The sequence below is a fragment of the Myotis yumanensis genome, unplaced genomic scaffold (assembly GCF_028538775.1).
Source record: "Myotis yumanensis isolate MYYU_CA2020_CCGP unplaced genomic scaffold, mMyoYum1.0.hap1 SCAF_10, whole genome shotgun sequence".
NCBI classification, from domain to species: Eukaryota; Metazoa; Chordata; class Mammalia; order Chiroptera; family Vespertilionidae; genus Myotis; species Myotis yumanensis.
In genome coordinates this window covers 58,100,697-58,118,648 of record NW_027223761.1, presented here as the reverse complement: position 1 = coordinate 58,118,648, position 17,952 = coordinate 58,100,697, and the positions used below count along the sequence as shown (strand labels likewise).

At 42.9% G+C, this 17,952-nt stretch overlaps 1 protein-coding gene across 1 annotated transcript in view; it reads left to right on the top strand.

The window, feature by feature from the left end:
• Positions 1 to 678: 678 nt before the first annotated feature.
• The window catches only part of HEPHL1 (hephaestin like 1), a 62,715-nt gene continuing 45,441 nt past the window's right edge, over positions 679 to 17,952 (top strand). The window contains exons 1-2 of the mRNA XM_070426892.1: positions 679 to 848; positions 12,722 to 12,966. Coding sequence (XP_070282993.1) covers positions 679 to 848; positions 12,722 to 12,966 — 415 coding nt within the window. The remainder of the gene's footprint in view (positions 849 to 12,721; positions 12,967 to 17,952) is intronic.

Here is a 17,952-nt window from a genome sequence, read left to right as displayed (position 1 = left end):
CTGAACTGGGAGATTGAACTCCTAATTTTTGCCGGTGGGATTTGAATTTGATGGAGATGATTCACGAGCAAATGAAGAATTAGTGTGGTTTTACAATGTTGTTATGAACTTTATGATGTGAGTTGATTGTTTCATGTAGCCCTATAAAACAAGTCGCAGATGGCAGAGAGTGATTGCATCATGCCCTCTGCGCTGCTGATGGAGATGAAGCCTTCTTTAGTGCTTGAGATATTTCCTGATGCTCCATTCAGGCCAGCCCAGTATTCAGATTTTAATATGTTCCTATAATGGGTGTGGAGGGGGGGGGGGGGGGAAGAGGAAGAAGGCGGGGAAATCAATTAGCCCAACTAGTTGTACTGCCATTCCTGGTAATGATGAATGATTAATATCAGAGCAGAGCCCCAAAACCTACAGGAACAGGCCTGTTTGGCTTGGGTACCAAATAAATAAGCCAGTTACACATTTCTTGGATGGCTGGCAAAGGTTTTGTCATCATAGCAACTCCCCCATCCAGCTTGCTCTGCTTATACAAGTTGTCAGCCTCTGTCCCAACCCCAAGCTCCTGAGGAGGAGGAGCTGGGCCTTGTCTCTTTCTCATTTATAACTAACTCCGAATGAGGGGGAGGGACAGGCAGGGTTGCCTCCTGCACATGCTGCTTGCCTGAGTTACATTCACAAATGCCTTGGAAGCAGCAGGCTGCCTGCATCCTTCTCATCACATTCCTGGGTGTGTCTGGGCTGGTTGGCGCAGTTACCAGAACATACCACATTGGGATTGTGGAAGAATACTGGGACTATGTACCCCAGGGGAAGAACATTATTACTGGGAAAAGTTTCGCAGAAGACAAGTGAGTGAGCATGGGGTCCCCAGAGACTCCCAGGTTTGGCTTCCTTTTCACGGACACGTGGAAGGTTGTACTTCTTGGGTGGTGGTAATGGGGGTAAGTTGATGTCAATCAACAGGAGGGGTTTTGCGTTTGCTTGGAAAGCCCAGTCGGGGTGGGTGTGCAGTTTGGAAGAGACATTCTTCACTCCATCTATTTGCTGAACCTTCTATTCAAAGCCTTGTCTGTGAAGAGCCACAGACACAACCAGGTGCTTAAATAATGGCTCATTCTATAAATGGACAGTTTTCATGAGACATCTCTAGTAACTGAAGGAAGTTCTAGACTCTGTTAAAAAAACCAAAGAATGGCAATCTTTGGGATGGAAATTTGAGAATTTTCAAGAATTCTTCACTGTTAAAACACACAGTGTTTTCTTAGTTTTTATTTTTGGAATGAAACATCATCATTTTTGTTTTTGCTTTGTAATGTTTAAGAGAGGGTCAGTTACAATAGATTTGGCTGGCGGTTAAAGAGTTTCCTTGAGTCCATTAGAAATGGCTTTTTCACTGGTGAGAGGCTTGTTCCAGACCTGACTCATTCAATCTGAAGGCAATAGCCTATCTCCAGAGCCCATGGTGTAGCTGGGTGAGATGGTTCTAGAATATTCTATATCCATGATTTTTTATTTTTGCAGAATATAGCCCTCGTTTCCTGTTTTCCTTGTGGGGTCTAATGTCTTATATCTCTTACTTGTTCCCTGGAGATCCCTCTGAAGTCACCCCTGGCTTCAAAAGTTGTTATGCATATTTTCAACTTTGTGCTTCTTAGAACAACTTTTGAGATGTTCTCGTAACCACTGTTGAATATTTGGATGCTTGTTTCTTTTCTGATAGGCAGAGCCCATTGCAGTCAATATTTAAGTTCCATTTTCTAAAGATGAAATTAGTTGCTAAGATTCAGTAAGAGCACAGGGTCTACCAGCAAGTCTTTTGAGCCAGGTCCCGCTGCCCTGGGCAAAGAACAAAGATCCAGTTGGCTTGAACACACGGCTTCCAGGTTATGCCACAGCGGTGACACAGCCATAGCCATAGGTGTTTTGTTTGTTCGTTTTAAAATTAAAGAAGGCTGATGCTTGTGCCAGCCAGGCTGCCAAGAAAGTCTTTTCCTTAAGCTTTGTGCCAGGAAATTTAATGTCCAGGGGCTATTTCCAAAGAAAGCTCTTGACTTCTTTGAATCCTACTTGTGCTGGTCTTTGGTGGTGGTAGTCTTCCCTGGATATGGATTGAAAGGCTACCCTCCCTGATGGTGCCCTTCCCAAAAAATAGGATTCTGCCATCCTCAAAAAACGCTTAATAGAAAATAGTCGTTGTGAGCAACCATTGGACACAAGACTACTCAAGATGTGTGTGTTGAGTGTAGTGAGTTTATTCCTGAGCTCAGTGTGATACTGGACAACCTTTCCATATGGTTGAGTAAAAAAGAATGCTATCTTTCTCCTAAAATGTCCATGTCAGTATTCTTTGTTCTTTGTTCCTACATAGGAATTCCATTGGAGACTTTCATTTCATTGCTGCTTGTACATATTATTATTCCAATTTTACAAGCCAGGAACTGAGGTTCCACGAAGTACTTGGCAGAGTTTATAGAGTAAAGGTAGCACCAAACAACGTTGTTTAGTTCCAGAGCCCTCCCCACCCTGCTTTAAACCATGAAACTTGTTTCTTGGCAAAGGTGATCCTTTCCTGCTGAATTAAACTCAGCTTCGCGGAAGCCAGGGATTCCAGTAATTAGAAGTTCTAGAAAGACCTAATTCTTACCAAAGACAGGTTCAGTCCACTTGTCACTCTTCTCGGAGAGACACTGAAAGTGATCACTCGTGTCAGTGACCAAACTGGTTACCTATTCATTGAGAAGCCCAAAATACTTAAAATCCCAAATATTGGAAAGCTGTCTCCACAAAGCTGGGTGCAGGAAGGAGTTAGGGGCTCTCTTTTCAGCCATAAGATGGTGCTTTGAAGAAAGCACAAAAAATGTGTAGCCCTGGCTGGGTGGCTCAGTTGGTTGGAGTGTCATCCTGTACACCAAAAGGTTGGGTGATCTATATGCACTCAGGGCATATGTGGAAGGCAAGTGATCGATGTTTCTCTCTTGCATCTCTCTCTCTCTCTCTCTCTCTCTCTCTCTCTCTCTCTCTCGGTGAGGATTTAAAAAATGTATGAAAATAGTTTTGGTGAAAAAGAAATGGAAAAAAGAGCCATGACTAAAACACAGTTTGGTATCCGAGTAGAGTGAGATGGTTTAACAAATGTGGTTTCACCTGAGAGGACTCCTGCCTTTAGGGACAGCTAGCATATATATGTCATATTGGATCCAAGGTCCCCACATGCTTCCTCCTGGTGTGTAAAGAGACAGATTAATGTAGGGTGGCTCCTGATTCTTGAATGGGGAGCCTGGTTGAGTGTGCCATGTATATTGGTTTTTATCAACAGTTATCTCAGGAGGTGGTACCGGTGAGGCAGGTGGCTCAGGGCAAGTCCCCAGGAAGGCTGCTGATCCTTGTTTGAAGACCACAGAACACATGTCTCAGATACTACAGTTCACAGTTGTCACAGCTGTCACATGTGAAGATGCCACGATCATGGATCATGTATGAGTGCTCTGCATGGTGCCATTTCCCCAGGAGCAAGGAATCATCTTGGATGATGCTGCCATGCTGTCGCTCAGAGTCTCACAGGATGAGTAGGTGGCGTTTCTGGTACTGTCTGCTCTTTGGATATTCAGAACCAGACAAATGCGTGGTATTTAGAGGTTCCCAGCATTCCACTATGGGTGGAGAGAACCTGAAATAGGAATCAGGAGACCTGACTTCTAGTCCTTGCTCTGCCCCCAACTTGCTGTGTAACCTTGAGCAAGCTACATAGTCTCTCTGAACATCCATTTCTTTAATTTGTAAAATGAGGGAGTTGAAATATAATCCCTAAAGTCAATTGGCAAAAGTTAGGAGAAGAGGAAAGTGAGTGCTAAAGTTTCAGTGATGTAAAAAGGCTTAGAAGCCAAAATTAGGCAGCAATAAGAGTCTAATGAATCCTGATTCATAAGAATGAGATAGAAAATGCACTGAAACCATTCTACTGAGACACTAGAGCAGTCAGATGATGCAATTTAACCTTCCAACGTGGTGCCTTTGCTGGATCACAGGGTTCAAAAACATAATTGAGATTATATCCACTAACATTTTTTTTCTAGGAAGTATAGGATATAGGAGTTATATTCTACCTAGAAATATTTTTCCACGATGAATATATTCCCCCTCTTCCCTCTCGTGCTTAATGGGGACACAGGGCTCCTTTGATCTGCCTGGGGACGGTGTCAGCATTTGATCCATCGTGCCAGTCCTGCTCGAGCTGAGCTCGTAAAGCACTTTGAGGCGTGACTGTGCTTCGGTGGCAAAGCCTGGTCTTTCATGGAGCCAGAGTGGGCTCACTTTATTTAAAGCCACAATTCTCACCAAAGCCCTCATTAGGCAACCCACACGTGCAGGCTTCTGCTTCCCAGTGAAACTCAGAGGTTTTTGTGGGCACTAACTCACAGGCAGAGCCACACTTGAATGAGTGTGGCTGACAACTGCTCAAACCCCAAGCTTAGGGAGTTCACCTAATCACAACACTGTAAGCCCAGTTGATGGCAAAGGGTTTTGAGCAGGCTCCAGGATGGGTGTGAAGGAGAGACCTGCATGTCTACTGAAAGAGTCAGCTGGAGGAAGCAGGTGGGAGAAAAGAAGCTTTAAAATAAAGGGTAGGATTTCATCTTTTTGGGGCTTAGTTTTGGACAGAGAGTGACTTTCAAATCTCAACTTTTATTTTATCAGCAGAAAAACATCTTGTGGGGCCTGATGTCATGTGACTCTCTTGGGGTTGCTGTTATTTCCCTCTATCGGTTAGTGATTGCTTCTGGCTGTCAGTAGTGACAAGAATAGAGTGGTTTAAACAAATTAGGGTTTTGTACACTCTTCTCAAAGATATCCAGATGTGGGCAGTGCAAGGTTGCTGGGACAGCTGGTATGATAGGATTTCAGGGGCCTTAGCAATTTCTGACTCAACATCCTTAGCATGTGATTTTACTCCTCAAGGAAGTTCATGGTCACAAGGCGGCTGCTGGAACTCCAGCCTTCATGTCTATGTTCCAGGAAGGAAGAGAGGAAGGAAAAAGGTAGAAGGAGCAAATTTCTGCTGCATCAGCCCTATAAAGCGCTCCCATGGATATGCCACCCAATGAATTCTACTTATATCTCATTGGATACTCCAAGCCTCAAAAGGAGCTTGAAGATATAATCTTTCATTTATGTGTTTTTTGGCCTGAAAACAGTAGGATTTAATTCTTTTACTAATAAGTGGGGCCTGAATTTTGCAAGGCAGCTGGCAGCCCCTGCCACCTTCCTCTTCCTCAGTTCTCCCTGTTTCCCATCCTTCACAAAACCCTCTTGATCCCCCTCTTCTCTTTCCCACCCCAACGCCTGGTTAATGGGGTTCTAGACAAGTCACCAACAACATTAATAGCTAAGTGTCATCAAGTCCTTACTATGTTGCGGGCATTGTCATAAAAGCTTTTCATGCCATGCATGCAGAGACGTGACAGATCTTCTGCCCAGTCAGGGAGACCAGGAGGCCCAGGGTGGGTTTCCCCAGCCAAGTGTGGCCCAGCAGTGGTCGGACAGAGATGCCAAGGCAGCCTGGCTTGCTGGTGGATGTGGGGCTCTAGCATCAACTTAGAAACTTAGAATTCTTGTTCCACGTACTAAACAAGTTATTGAATCTCTGCCTCAATTTTCTCATCAGTGAAGTGGGGATAACGATAGTCCTTTCTTGGTGGTGTTTGTGGTGGGGGTGTATGAGTTTTCTGTGGCTGCTGTAACAAATTACCACAAACTGGGTGGCTTAAAACAATAAAAGATGTATTCTCTCCCAGTTGTAGGGGCCAGAAATCTAAAGTGAAGGCATTGCCCTAACTCAGTGGTGGGCAAACCGCAGCTCGCGAGCCACATGCGGCTCTTTGGCCCCTTCAGTGTGGTTATTCCACAAAATACCACGTGCAGGCGCACATGTACAGTGCGATTGAAACTTCGTGGCCCATGTGCAGAAGTCGGTTTTCGGAAAGGAGATAGACAAAACAAGTGTACAAAATGAGTGTGGATGGGAGAGTTGGAAGGGGTCGACCTCAGCAAACGTACCTCAATCAGATTGAGGACGTTTTTAGCAAAGGCCAGCTTAAGAGTACCCTAATTAAGTTAATAACAATGTACCTACCTATATATTTTAAGTTTTAAAAATTTGGCTCTCAAAAGAAATTTCAATCGTTGTACTGTTGATATTTGGCTCTGTTGACTAATGAGTTTGCCGACCACTGTCTTAACTGGTTTGGCTCAGTGGATAGAGCGCCGGCCTGCGGACTGAAGGATCCCAGGGTCAATTCTTTTTTTTATTTTTTTTTATTTTTTTATTTTTTAAAAATATATTTTTATTGATTTTTTACAGAGAGGAAGGGAGAGAGAGATAAAGAGTTAGAAACGTCGATGAGAGAGAAACATCGACCAGCTGCCTCCTGCACATCTCCCACTGGGGACGTGCCCGCAACCCAGGTACATGCCCTTGACCGGAATCGAACCTGGGACCCTTCAGTCCGCAGGCCGACGCTCTATCCACTGAGCCAAACCGGTTTCGGCAACCCAGGGTCAATTCTGGTCAAGGGCATGTACCTTGGTTGCGGGCATATACCCAGTAGGGAGTGTGCAGGAGGCAGCTGATTGATGTTTCTCTCTCATCGATGTTTCTAGCTCTCTATCTCTCTCCCTTCCTCTCTGTAAAAAATCAATAAAATATATTAAAAAAAATAAAGTGAAGGCGTTGACAGAGCCACACTGCCTCTGAAGGCTCTAAAGGAGGATCCATTCATTGCCTTTTCCAGCTTCTGTTGGCTGCTGCCAATCCTTGGCTTGAGGAGGGGGCATCACTCCAATCTCTGCCTCCATTTTCATGTCTCCGGTGTGTGTCAAATCCCCCTGTTATAAGAACACTTTTAATGGCATTTAGGACCCACCTGGATAATCCAGGATCAGCTCCTCATCTTAAAATTCTTAACATTTACAAAGGCCCCCTTTCCAAATAAGGAGATTAGGATATTAACTTACTTTGGAAGCCATTATCAACCCATAAGACAGGTATCAGAGGTAAAGCCTGACACAGGGTTAGCACACAAGAAATGTTAGCCATCATGCTCTCTCTCCTATCTCTAGGACTTCTCCTGCGAGCCGGAGCTCTGTGGGAAAGACACTTCAAATGGTCACATTTTGTTCTTTTCTGATTGGAGCTCTGCCAGAAATAATCATTACTCCCATAATTATCATTGCTTCAACATTCAGACACTGTGCGTGGGACTCCATGTCTTGTCTCTTTTACTCCCCTTGATGGCTCTACGATGGCCACCGGTTGACAGCCAAGGAAACTGGGGTTCAGATCTCCCCAAGATCTCCCAACATCAAGTGGGGAAGTTGGGATTCAAGCTCATTCCCTTTTCCCTTGACTGTGTGAGTTTTTTTCAACTTGCCTTATGTGTGTTCTGAGGGGCTTCTGTGGAAATGAAGTGGGAGAAGGAGGAAGTCAAGACTCAGGTGGTGCCGGGGAACCAGGGTGAGAGAACGTGAATGGGAGCACATCTCTTAGGTGGGATGGCTTTGAAATCATTAACCCAATTAGGGAGCATGTGGCTGCACCTGAGTTGCAGTGTATAATCACCATCTCCACCCTTGTCTTTGCCAAGTGTCTTTTGTATCCATGTAGTCCTGTTTCTCCTCGGTGAACAATGTTCCTTCTCAAGCTCAGACAACAATTGCTTATCCATATTGTGACTATAATAATTTACTATGTTTTCCCTGACCATGCCTCTGATGATGTTATTTCAAAGCTCATCTTTACCCTGTCCTCATACTCTCACACACACACTCAGACATTCAACTCTATATGATATCTTTGCCACTTAGTATGGAAAACTGGGTGTTGCTATTTATTCTCCAACTAGAAGCCTGGTGCAGAAAAATTTGTGCACTGGATGCAGGGGGGGAGTCCCTCAGCCCAACCTGTGCCCTCTCACAGTCTGGGACCCATCAGGAGATAACCACCTGCTGGCTTAGGCCAGCTCCCCTGGTGGCAGATGGCACACCCAATCCTGTGGTGTCTGCCCCATCTCCCCCTGTCACAGATGGCAGGCCCGGATCTGGCGCTGGGTCTGCGGCTGCTCAGATCGTGATGCTGCCCGCCCCACCCACCCCGCCTGAACAAGGCAGGCTCGGATCCAGCGCTGGGGCGGGCAGCAGCTTGGGATGGCACTGCTGCCCACCCCGCCCGCCCCACCTGCAGTATGCAAATTAGCCACCATCTTTGTTGGCGGTTAATTTGCATATCACACTGATTAGCCAATGGGAGGTGTAGCGAAGGTATGGTCAATTACCATGTTTGTCTATTATTAGATAGGATGCATATGTTTTGTCTTCCCAACCAGATGGTATGTCTCTTGAGTGTAGGGACTGAGATTCACACATCTTGGCCCTAGTTTCTAGATTAATGTCCCATATACAGGAGAGGTTCTGCAATTGCTCAGTGGTTGAATGGATGCGGAAGAATCCTGCTAAAAGATCCAGGCTGTGGGGGACAGTGGTTCTGGCAAGGTGCATGCCCGCTGTGAGCTATGAAATCCTGGGAATCTAACCTGGAGTTCGCCTCTGCACTGGTTCGATGATTCCCAGAGGCAGGCTCATTCCCGCAGTGGTTAGTCTCACCGGCTTTGGCAGGATTGCCCCTGGCCTTAGCAATGTGAGCATTTTGCTTCTTGTTCTGTCCTTAAAGCAAAATGAGACTTCCCAGCCCAACTGGATTCCTTCACAGCAGGACAGTGACCCCTTGCTTTGTCTGGGGGCAAGACTTGCATTTTTAGAACTCATATGAGCTGGCATCTCTGTCCAACTGTTACAAGGGTATGCTGTGTTCTAGGGGTGGTCAGCTGCATAGACATTCTCTGACTTCCATTCCTTCCCTGCCTTTTCCACTTCTAATAGTTCCTGTGGGTTCAAGCAGTTACTATGGTTCAGGTAGTTTCTATGGGTTTTGTGCTAAGTACTATAGAAATGTGATTTCCAAACTTGCATTCACATCTGAATTGTATTGGTCAGAATAAGTCAGCTGGTGCTGTAGCTACACATAATCTCCAAGTCTCGGGCTCACACCACAGAGGTGTATTTCTCACATACTGGGGTTCACCGAGGGCCATACGACTGCAGGACACCCGGGTGAACTAGCGAGCCAGGCTGCTTCGATCTGGAGGCTTCACTGTCGCCGCTGAAGGCTTCCCCTGCAGCAGAGGAAGTGAGGGGTCTTGTAATTAAAGGCCTGGCCCAGAAGTGGCACATGTCACTTCCTCTCAGAGCTCACTTGCCAAAATCTCATGGCCCCACCGAACTGCAAAAGTTCTCTGTTCTCCCCTTCTGCTGGGAAGAAAGAAGACTCCGAATGGGCAAGCACTGGAAGGCTCTGCCGTGAGAATCGGTTAGTGAGCTCAGGAAGCATAGAGGCCACGGCCCTGACACAGAAAGTGCCCTGAAATGGGGCCTGGGGACCTAATTTTTGGCAAATGTCCCAAATAATTCGGATACAGTTAGTACCTAGGAGGTGGTCATTTGGGAGCCACTGTTTGAGTAAACCTAATCCCTTCTCGGGATGACTGTTTAGGTAATAAGATTGACACATGTCCAGGAAGATGCAAAACAAGTCAATAAATAACTCAGTGCTAAAATATGCAGCATATGCAATAAGTGCTATCAGAAGGCAACCAACAATTCCCCTCCCTCTCGTTTGGCTGGCTCTGCCAGACAATTCATGATAAGAAACTTCTGCTCAGCATGCATCTGCATGTGTGTTTACTGGTGTGAGTGCGCGCGCGCGCGCGTGTGTGTGTGTGTGTGTGTGTGTGTGTTGGGAGCCCAGAATAGAGAAGCGAGGGGATCAGATGTTCAATGGTATTTTTGATTCCCATTTGGGAATCCCCATTTGGGAATGCAAAAATACTGTTTTCTATCCATGCCTGAAATGAATCCTCAGATGTGAAACCCAAGGATACAAAGGATCAACTTTATTTCTTGAAAACAACCTGCGTATAAATGGATCCACACAGTTCAAACCTATGTTGCTCAAAGATCAGCTGTATATCCGCTGATGCCTGGGTCCAGGGTAGAGTTTGTGGCTACAAGAAAATATCCAGTGAACATCTTTCCGGAAATCCACCAAGTAACCTTAAGAGCTTTGGTTTGCTGGGCTTGCCTTTCAAAGACTGTTTTCTTTCTCCCAGGGACTTGCTAACAAGGAGGGTTTTATAAACTGATGCTTATTTCACAACAAAGTTAAAAAGGAAAACATTTAAATAGACTATGGCATGGTTTTAAAGTTAAAAATTGATTTTTCACAACCATATCATTTCCTCACTCTAACCAGCTGAGGCATGCAGCCTGCCCCAGACCACCTAATATGATCATAGAACAAGGTCAAACCTGTCAGCAAAAAGGCCCCTTTAACGAGAAAGGCCTTGGTCTCCGAGATGGGAGAACTTCCAGGGGTCCTCAGCTGAGCCAGATTAAGAGGTAGAAGAGCCTCAGCTCTGAAGGGCATTCAAACATCCCTAGGGCACTGCAGGCCTTGCTGGGGGGACAAAATTCACTGGAAATAACATTGAAGTTAGAGAAAATGACAACTTCCAGAACTTCTCTAGGATGAGTATTATATGTGTTTGGAAAGAATCACCGGCTTGAGTTGGGTTTGGGATTTGGAAGTAGGAGACCCAGGATATGTGTTCAAGTAATAACAGGTGGTCACTAAAGTCCCTTCCGACGGCTTTCACATTAGTGAACTGTAGGGTAGGCTCCTTCTCTTCTGGCGACCAAGGCGCAGGTGAGCACTGCCACCACCAGGCCCCCTTCTCCTCTCCACAGCACTCAGTCTTTCCTCCAGGTAAAAGGATTTTTTTGCAAATATCAGGTGGAGCCACATATTCATTATCTGCCCAGAGCATCAGATTAGTAGCCTGCCCTGTCATCTACATGTGTCAGCCCTGCCCAGTTCCATCAATTCAGTTGACCCGGCCCGGATCACAAGGCCTCCCTCCACCAATATCTGAGGGGACTTGGTGTCTGATCGGTTAGGCTGAGTCACTTGCTCCATCACTGGAGCTGGGGGTGGAGCCCTCTCCAAAGTATTTAGCATGAGAATGGGGAAGGTGTGCTATCAGATCAAAGAGTGGAGTGTGGGCACTGACTTGGCAGAGCGCCACAGTGTCTACTACATCAGCCCTTTCCATATCATTGCTTGGGCAACTCCTCTTTGATCTTCGAGGCCATATTTAGGCATTACTTCCTCTAGAAAACCTTCCCCGATCTGGCTTCCACTCCAGATTAGATGCCCCATCTGTGGTCTCATGGCTCTCCCTTCTAGAATGAGAGCTCCTTCCAGGCTTCGCCTTTTTGTTCTATAGCCCAGGTCTGACATAAAGTTTGCTGAGTGACCGAGAGGGAATGCATGTGCACAGGCAGGGGTGTGTGTGAGAGGGGGGCCTGCCTCTCACCCTCCGAGGGCACAGCTACACTCGGATGGCTGCACCCGAGGGGTGGAGCTTACCTCAAGCAGAAGCCGTGTGTCTGGGGTGGAGCCCTGTGCTAAGCACACAGACTGAGAGTGGGGAGGGGAGGGCCACCTTCCCAGGAGCTGGTGTGGCCACCTCCGAGATGGTGTCGGCAGTGCTGCTATTGTCTCCAGCTCCCAGACCCTGGGACTGAGTGTCCCCTTCCCCCTGGGGCCCCAGGAGGGCATTTGCTCACATCACATCTTACAATCCTATTTTTACACATCTGCTCCTTTCTTTCAATTGCAACTACACCCCACCCCATCTCCACTGGTCTCCTGACCGCTTCCCTGCCCCCTCATTCATGCTCCCCGCCTTTGCCCAACTCTTCTAAAACTTGCACACCCCTGTCGTAAGGATGGTCCTGAAAGACTGATGATCACGTCACCACTTTAGGAAAAACTTCCGTGAGCCCTCAGTGCTTCCAAGACAAATCCTACATTTTTCAACCTGGTCGGTCTTCTTCCAGATGTTACATGCACCCGTATTTCTCACAACTCCTCCCCTTCCGGACTCATAACCTCCAGCCTAGAATCCCCTCTCCCCCAAAACGATGGGGACTGCTTCTTTCTCATGGTTTTTTGCTCTGTCCCTGCCCAGTGTCCTCACTTTTCCCTTTTGTTATCTAATCCTCCTCCTCCTCAATTCCTGCATTTATCATGAGGTGTTTACGGACCTCTTCAACCTTTTCCTTCTCTGAACTAATTATTCCTAGAAAATGTGAGCTATATCTGATGCTTCAACCACTCGGTTGGCACTTGATCAATGCTGCTCTGTGCAGTTCCTTAATTTTTCCATTATTAGGCCATAAGCTCTTTTGTATCCCCCCACAGCACCCAGCGAAGTGCTGGGAATGCAGCAAGTGCATATTAAGTGTTTGTCAAACAACAAAGCAAAGGGGGGGGGGGGGTGTTGAATGAAAGGGAGCAAAGGGGCAGCATGACTTTAGAGTGTTTGTGTTTTGTTTTAATTTGTGCCTTTTGGCTTGTCACTTAACTCTCAGCCCCCGTTTCATCCTCAATAAATCAGGGATAATCTTGCCAGCTCTCCAGTGGTGACAGGGTTATGGTGAACACCAAAGGAGAATTTATAAGTGTATGTACTTCATGACCTGTGAAGGCATGTTATTAAGATTTTTCTTTCAGTTTCCACATTTAAATATTTTTCTTCTTATGTTTTAGACTTGCAACCTTATTTCTCGAAAGTGGGCCCAACAGGATAGGTGGTCTTTACAAAAAGGCTGTTTACAGACACTACACAGATGAGACGTACTCCACGGAGATCCCCAAACCGCCCTGGCTTGGATTCCTGGGCCCCATCCTGAGGGCTGAAGTGGGGGACGTGATTGTCATCCATTTAAAGAACTTTGCTTCCCGACCTTACTCTTTGCATCCACATGGTGTTTTCTACAACAAAGACTCGGAAGGTAAATGTCAAACCTGTAGTATTGGCATCCTGTCTCTACTTCATAAATTACAGGCAACTGCCCATTACAGGGAAAGGGATTCTAAGAGTCCAATGATTGCACTGGTTCATTTGTCTTCTCCCTGTCACCTTCTCTCCCATCTCCATCTCTTTCCCCTTCTCTTTCTCTTCTTCTTTTCCTCTCCTTTATTTCCACTCTCCCTTCTTTCTCACTCTTGTTTGTGTTGATTCCAAGCTGGGTGCTGGGCTCCCTTGGCACAAGCGCCCCCACACCCCCAGCAGCACACTAACTTTCATCCTTGTCAATCACTCGTGACTGGGTAGCACAATGGATAAGGAGGGCATGCTCCAACAGCTTCCAGGGGCCTGTCAGCAGTAACAGCCTTGGCTGTGGGCAGCGTGCCTCCTGCACAGCACGCCCCAGACCAAGCCTGCAACCTGGTCATGTGCCCCGACCAAGAATCGAACTGTGACCTCCTGTTTCACAAGTTGATGCTCAACCACTGAGACAAGCTGGCAGGGTCATCACTTTATTTTTTAATGTTAAGCCAACCTTGCACTCATAGAATAAATTTGGTCATGTTATATAATTTTCTTTATATGTTGCTGAAGTCAATGTGCTAATATTTTGTTAATATTTGTTTATACATTCATGAGGAATATTGGTCAGTCTTTTCTTTGCTTGTGATATCTTTATCTGGTTTGGTATGAAGGTAACGTTTGTCTCACAAAATGAATTTGGGATTATTCCATCCTTTATTTTTCTGAAAGATTTTGTAAAGTATTGACATCATATCTTCTTTAAGTACTAGAATTTATAAGTGAAACTATCAGAGCCTGGGTTCTTTGGGGGAAGATTTTAATTGCTAATTGCATTTATTTACATGCCATAGGTCTTTTTCTAATTTTTATTATTCTTGAGATATTTTTGATATCTTGTATCTGTCTAAGAATCCATTAATTTCAGAAGCTGTGTAATATTTTGACATAAATTATTTATAATATTCCCTTGTGATCCTTTTAATTTCTGTCTGATCAGAGTAATGTCCCATCTTTCACTTGGTTTTGGTCGTTTGTGCCCTTCTTCTTTCTTGGTTAGTCTCAGTAAAGTTTCCTCAATTTTGTTGATCTTTTCAAAGAACCAACATCTGTTTTCACTTTCTCCTTCATTGCTTTCTGCTCAAGTCTTTATCATTTTTTTTCTGTTGTTTTAGGGATAGTGTCACTTTTGTTCTCTAGTTTTGTAAGGTGGAAGTTCATGTTATTGATTTGAGACTGTTATTCTCTTTTGACATAAGTGTTTAAAGCTTTAAATTTCCTTTTAAGTACTACTTTAGCTCCATGCCACACATTTTGGTATGTCTTATCTCTGTTTTTTATTTAGTTCAAAAAATTTTATAATTTATCTTGTGATTTCTTCTGAGAACTATAGGCTACTTAGAAGTGCATTGTTTTATTTCCAAATACTTGTGGAATTTGAAAGATTTATTTCTGTTAATGATATCAAATTTAATTTCATTGTGATTGAAGAGCATACTTTGCATCTTATGAGTTCTTTTAAAATTATCAAGATTTACTAGTATTTTATGTGTATGTAGCCTATTGACCATCCTGAAGAATGTTCCATATGCTCTTGTAAACAAGGTGCATTCTGCAGTCATTGGATAGAATGTTATATAGATGCCAGGTCTAGTTGGTTGATGGTATTGTTGAAGTCTTCTACATTCTTGCTGATCTTCTACCTGGTTCTGTCAGTTATTAACAGGAGGGTATTGAAATCTCTAACAATTTTTGTTGAGCTGTGTATTTCTCCTTCAATTATATCAGTTTTGATTTATGTGTTCTTAGACTCTTTTGTTAGGTGTGGATACATTTATAATTGTTATATCTTCCTGATACATTAACTCTTACCATTATGAAATACCTATCTTTGTTCTAGCAATATTTCTTGTCTTAAAATATAGCTTGTCTATATTGACAGCACTTCAGCTCTCCTATTGTTACTATCTGCATTCTTTTACTTTCAACCTATTTCTGTCATTGAATCTAGGGAACAGACTGCATATAGCTGGATATCATTTTTTTGGGTCCAGCTTGAAAATCTCTTCATACTAATATGGATGCTTAGAATATTCATATTTAATGTAATTATTGATTGGTTTCATTTACATTTGTCATTTTGCTAATTATTTTTTATATGCCTTCTATCTCTTGGTTCCTCTGGTCCTCCTTGATTGCCCTTTCTGGTGCTAAATATTTTAAGTGTATTCTTTATATTTATCTATTGATTTTTTAACTACATAATTGAGTTATTTTCTTATTGGTTGGCCTAAAGATTATAATATGCAACCTTTAACTGATCACAATATACTCTGTATTTTTACTGACCTAGTTCTGTCAAGATATAGAAGCTTTGCTCCAACAGTGCTTCCTTCTCTTCCCCTCTTTTGTGCTACTATTGTCCTGTTGTCATTATATCTATAATAATAAAAGCATAATATGTTAATTAGACCAGATATTCTTCAGGACATCCTTCTGGACGACCTCCGGACAAATCCAGGGCTGCGAGGGAAGCCCGAGTCCCGGGTGCTGGAGGGAAGCCCCTGTCCTGGGTGCCAGAGGGAAGCTGGTGCCGGCAGCCAGGGGGAAGGAAGGCCTATGCTTGCACGAATTTCATGCATTGGGCCTCTAGTCTCTCTATAAATACAACAATGTGATGCTACAATCAGTACTTTATATTATCTTATGAGTGGGAAAGAGTTAACAGAAGAAAGGAAAATATATTTATAGAACTTTTTATATTGATTCACATATTTTCCACTTTTGGTGCTTTTCATTTCTTCCTGTAGATTCAAGCTACTCCCTAGTGGTATTTCCTTTTAGTCTAAAGGACTTCCTTTAGTATTCCTTGTAAGACAGGCCAGCTAGCAACAAACTCACTCAACCTTTATTTATCTAGAGCATCTCTATTTTGCCTTGTTTTAGGGGGCAAGTTTTGCTGGATATAATATTTTTCAATGCCACCCCTTAGCACTTTGAGTATATAATCCCAGTTTTTGTCTTCTCATCTTCAATATTCAGAAGGGAAGTCAACTGTTAATCATGTTGATGCTCCCCTGTATGTGATGACTCATTTTTCTTTCTGTTTTCATATTATCTCTTTGCCTTTCAAAAAAGTTTGACAAAAATGTTTCTATATATGGATTCTTTGTATTTATTCTATTTTTGATTCATTAGGCTTTTTTTTGATGTGCAGATTAATGTTTTTCACCAAATTTGTAACATTTTCAGCCATTATTTCTTCCAACATTTTTTTCTGTCCCTTTTTCTTTCTCATATCCTTTGGCAGACTACTATTACACATATGTTAATGTTCTTGATGTTCTGTTTATTTTCTTCGATCTTTTTCTCCCCCTCTTTTCAGATAGGAAAATTCTATTAATCTATCTTCAAGTTCACTTGTTCTTTTTTTTTTTGCCATCTTGAATTGTTGCCAAGCCCCAACTAGTAAATATTTTATTTCCTTTATGTATTTTTTGAATGCCAAATTCTAACTTGATTATTTTTTATAATCTAGCTCCTTATTAGATTGTATATTTGTTGAATCATTTTCTCTGATTCCTTTAATTATTTGAATATAGCATATTTTTAGTTGTTTGAAAATATTTATAATAGCTGCTGAAAGTCTTTATCTGCTAGATTCTATATCCAGAGAAACTTAGAGAGAGTTTTTATTGGCTGCTTGTTTTCTCCTGAATATGGTCACACTTTCTTGTTTCTTTGCTTGTCTCACTTTGTTGCTATTGTTGAAAACTGGAGAATTTTGAGAATGTATTGTAGCAACTCTGGATTTTGATCCCTTCCTCAGACAAGGTTGTTTTTATTGTTTGTTTGCTTTTTTGTTTAATAACCTGTCTGGGATAAAACTGTTAAATCTGTCTTTTCTATAGTGTGTGATTACTAAGGTTTCTGCTCTTTTCTTTTTCTTGTTTTTAAGTCTGGCTACTGAGAGTCTCCTCTATATCTGCCTAACTTAGAGGACAGCAAAGTGTTGGACAGAGGTTGTGTTTAAGCATCAGTAAATCTTCTGCTCTCTGCCATTAGATCTGTAGGTAGATAGAAAACACATTCAAAGTTTAGGTGGGTTTTTATCTGCCTTGGCTTTTACTTTTTGCTGGGCCTATTGCCTCTTCTCTTTGAATGCACACAGCATTAGAGCCAGCCATGAGTATGTAAATAACCAATGTTCCAAGCATAAACATTGTTGTATGCCTTTATTTAATTTCCAGAGCACAAACATGGTTATGTTTATCAATTTCATCCAACTTTGTAGTTCCTTTCAGGGGAGAGAATTTGAAGACCTCCTCACTCTCTTTTAATCAGTTTTTGTCTTGGCTATAGTTGCAAGCTTGCCAGTCTTAGAATCTCTCCTCAATTCAATTTAGCATTTACTGTGAACTAGACACAATACTGGATACCAGGGCTGCAAAAACCAGTATCTACATAGTTGTTACCTCCAAGATACTCATCTGAGGAGAGGTAATGAAACTTAGAGTTAGGTGGGTGGGAATAACATTCATTTAGCAGTTATTGTAAGCCAATGCCTATACTAAGGCTCTTACAATCATCTCAATTAATACTAGAATTAACCAGTTCTTTCTTGATCTCCATGTGAAATATAATTATTAGGACTATTTTTAAAAGAACACTTATTGGTTTTTTAAAATATAGAAAAGAGTACAGAGAGGTATAAAAAGTAAAAGCCCCTCTTACTTGTCTCTCACCTGAAAGACAATTAACTTTAATAATTTTTTTGTAAATTTCTTCTAGAAAAAATTTAAATATATGTTATTGTGTGTGCATATAAACGCTTATTCATTTATAAAAAAGAGAAGATATTATAATGCACTTTTTTCATTTTTTACTTCATCTTGGAGATTTTCTCATATTATTACATATAAAGAGACCTCCTTTTAACAGTTATACA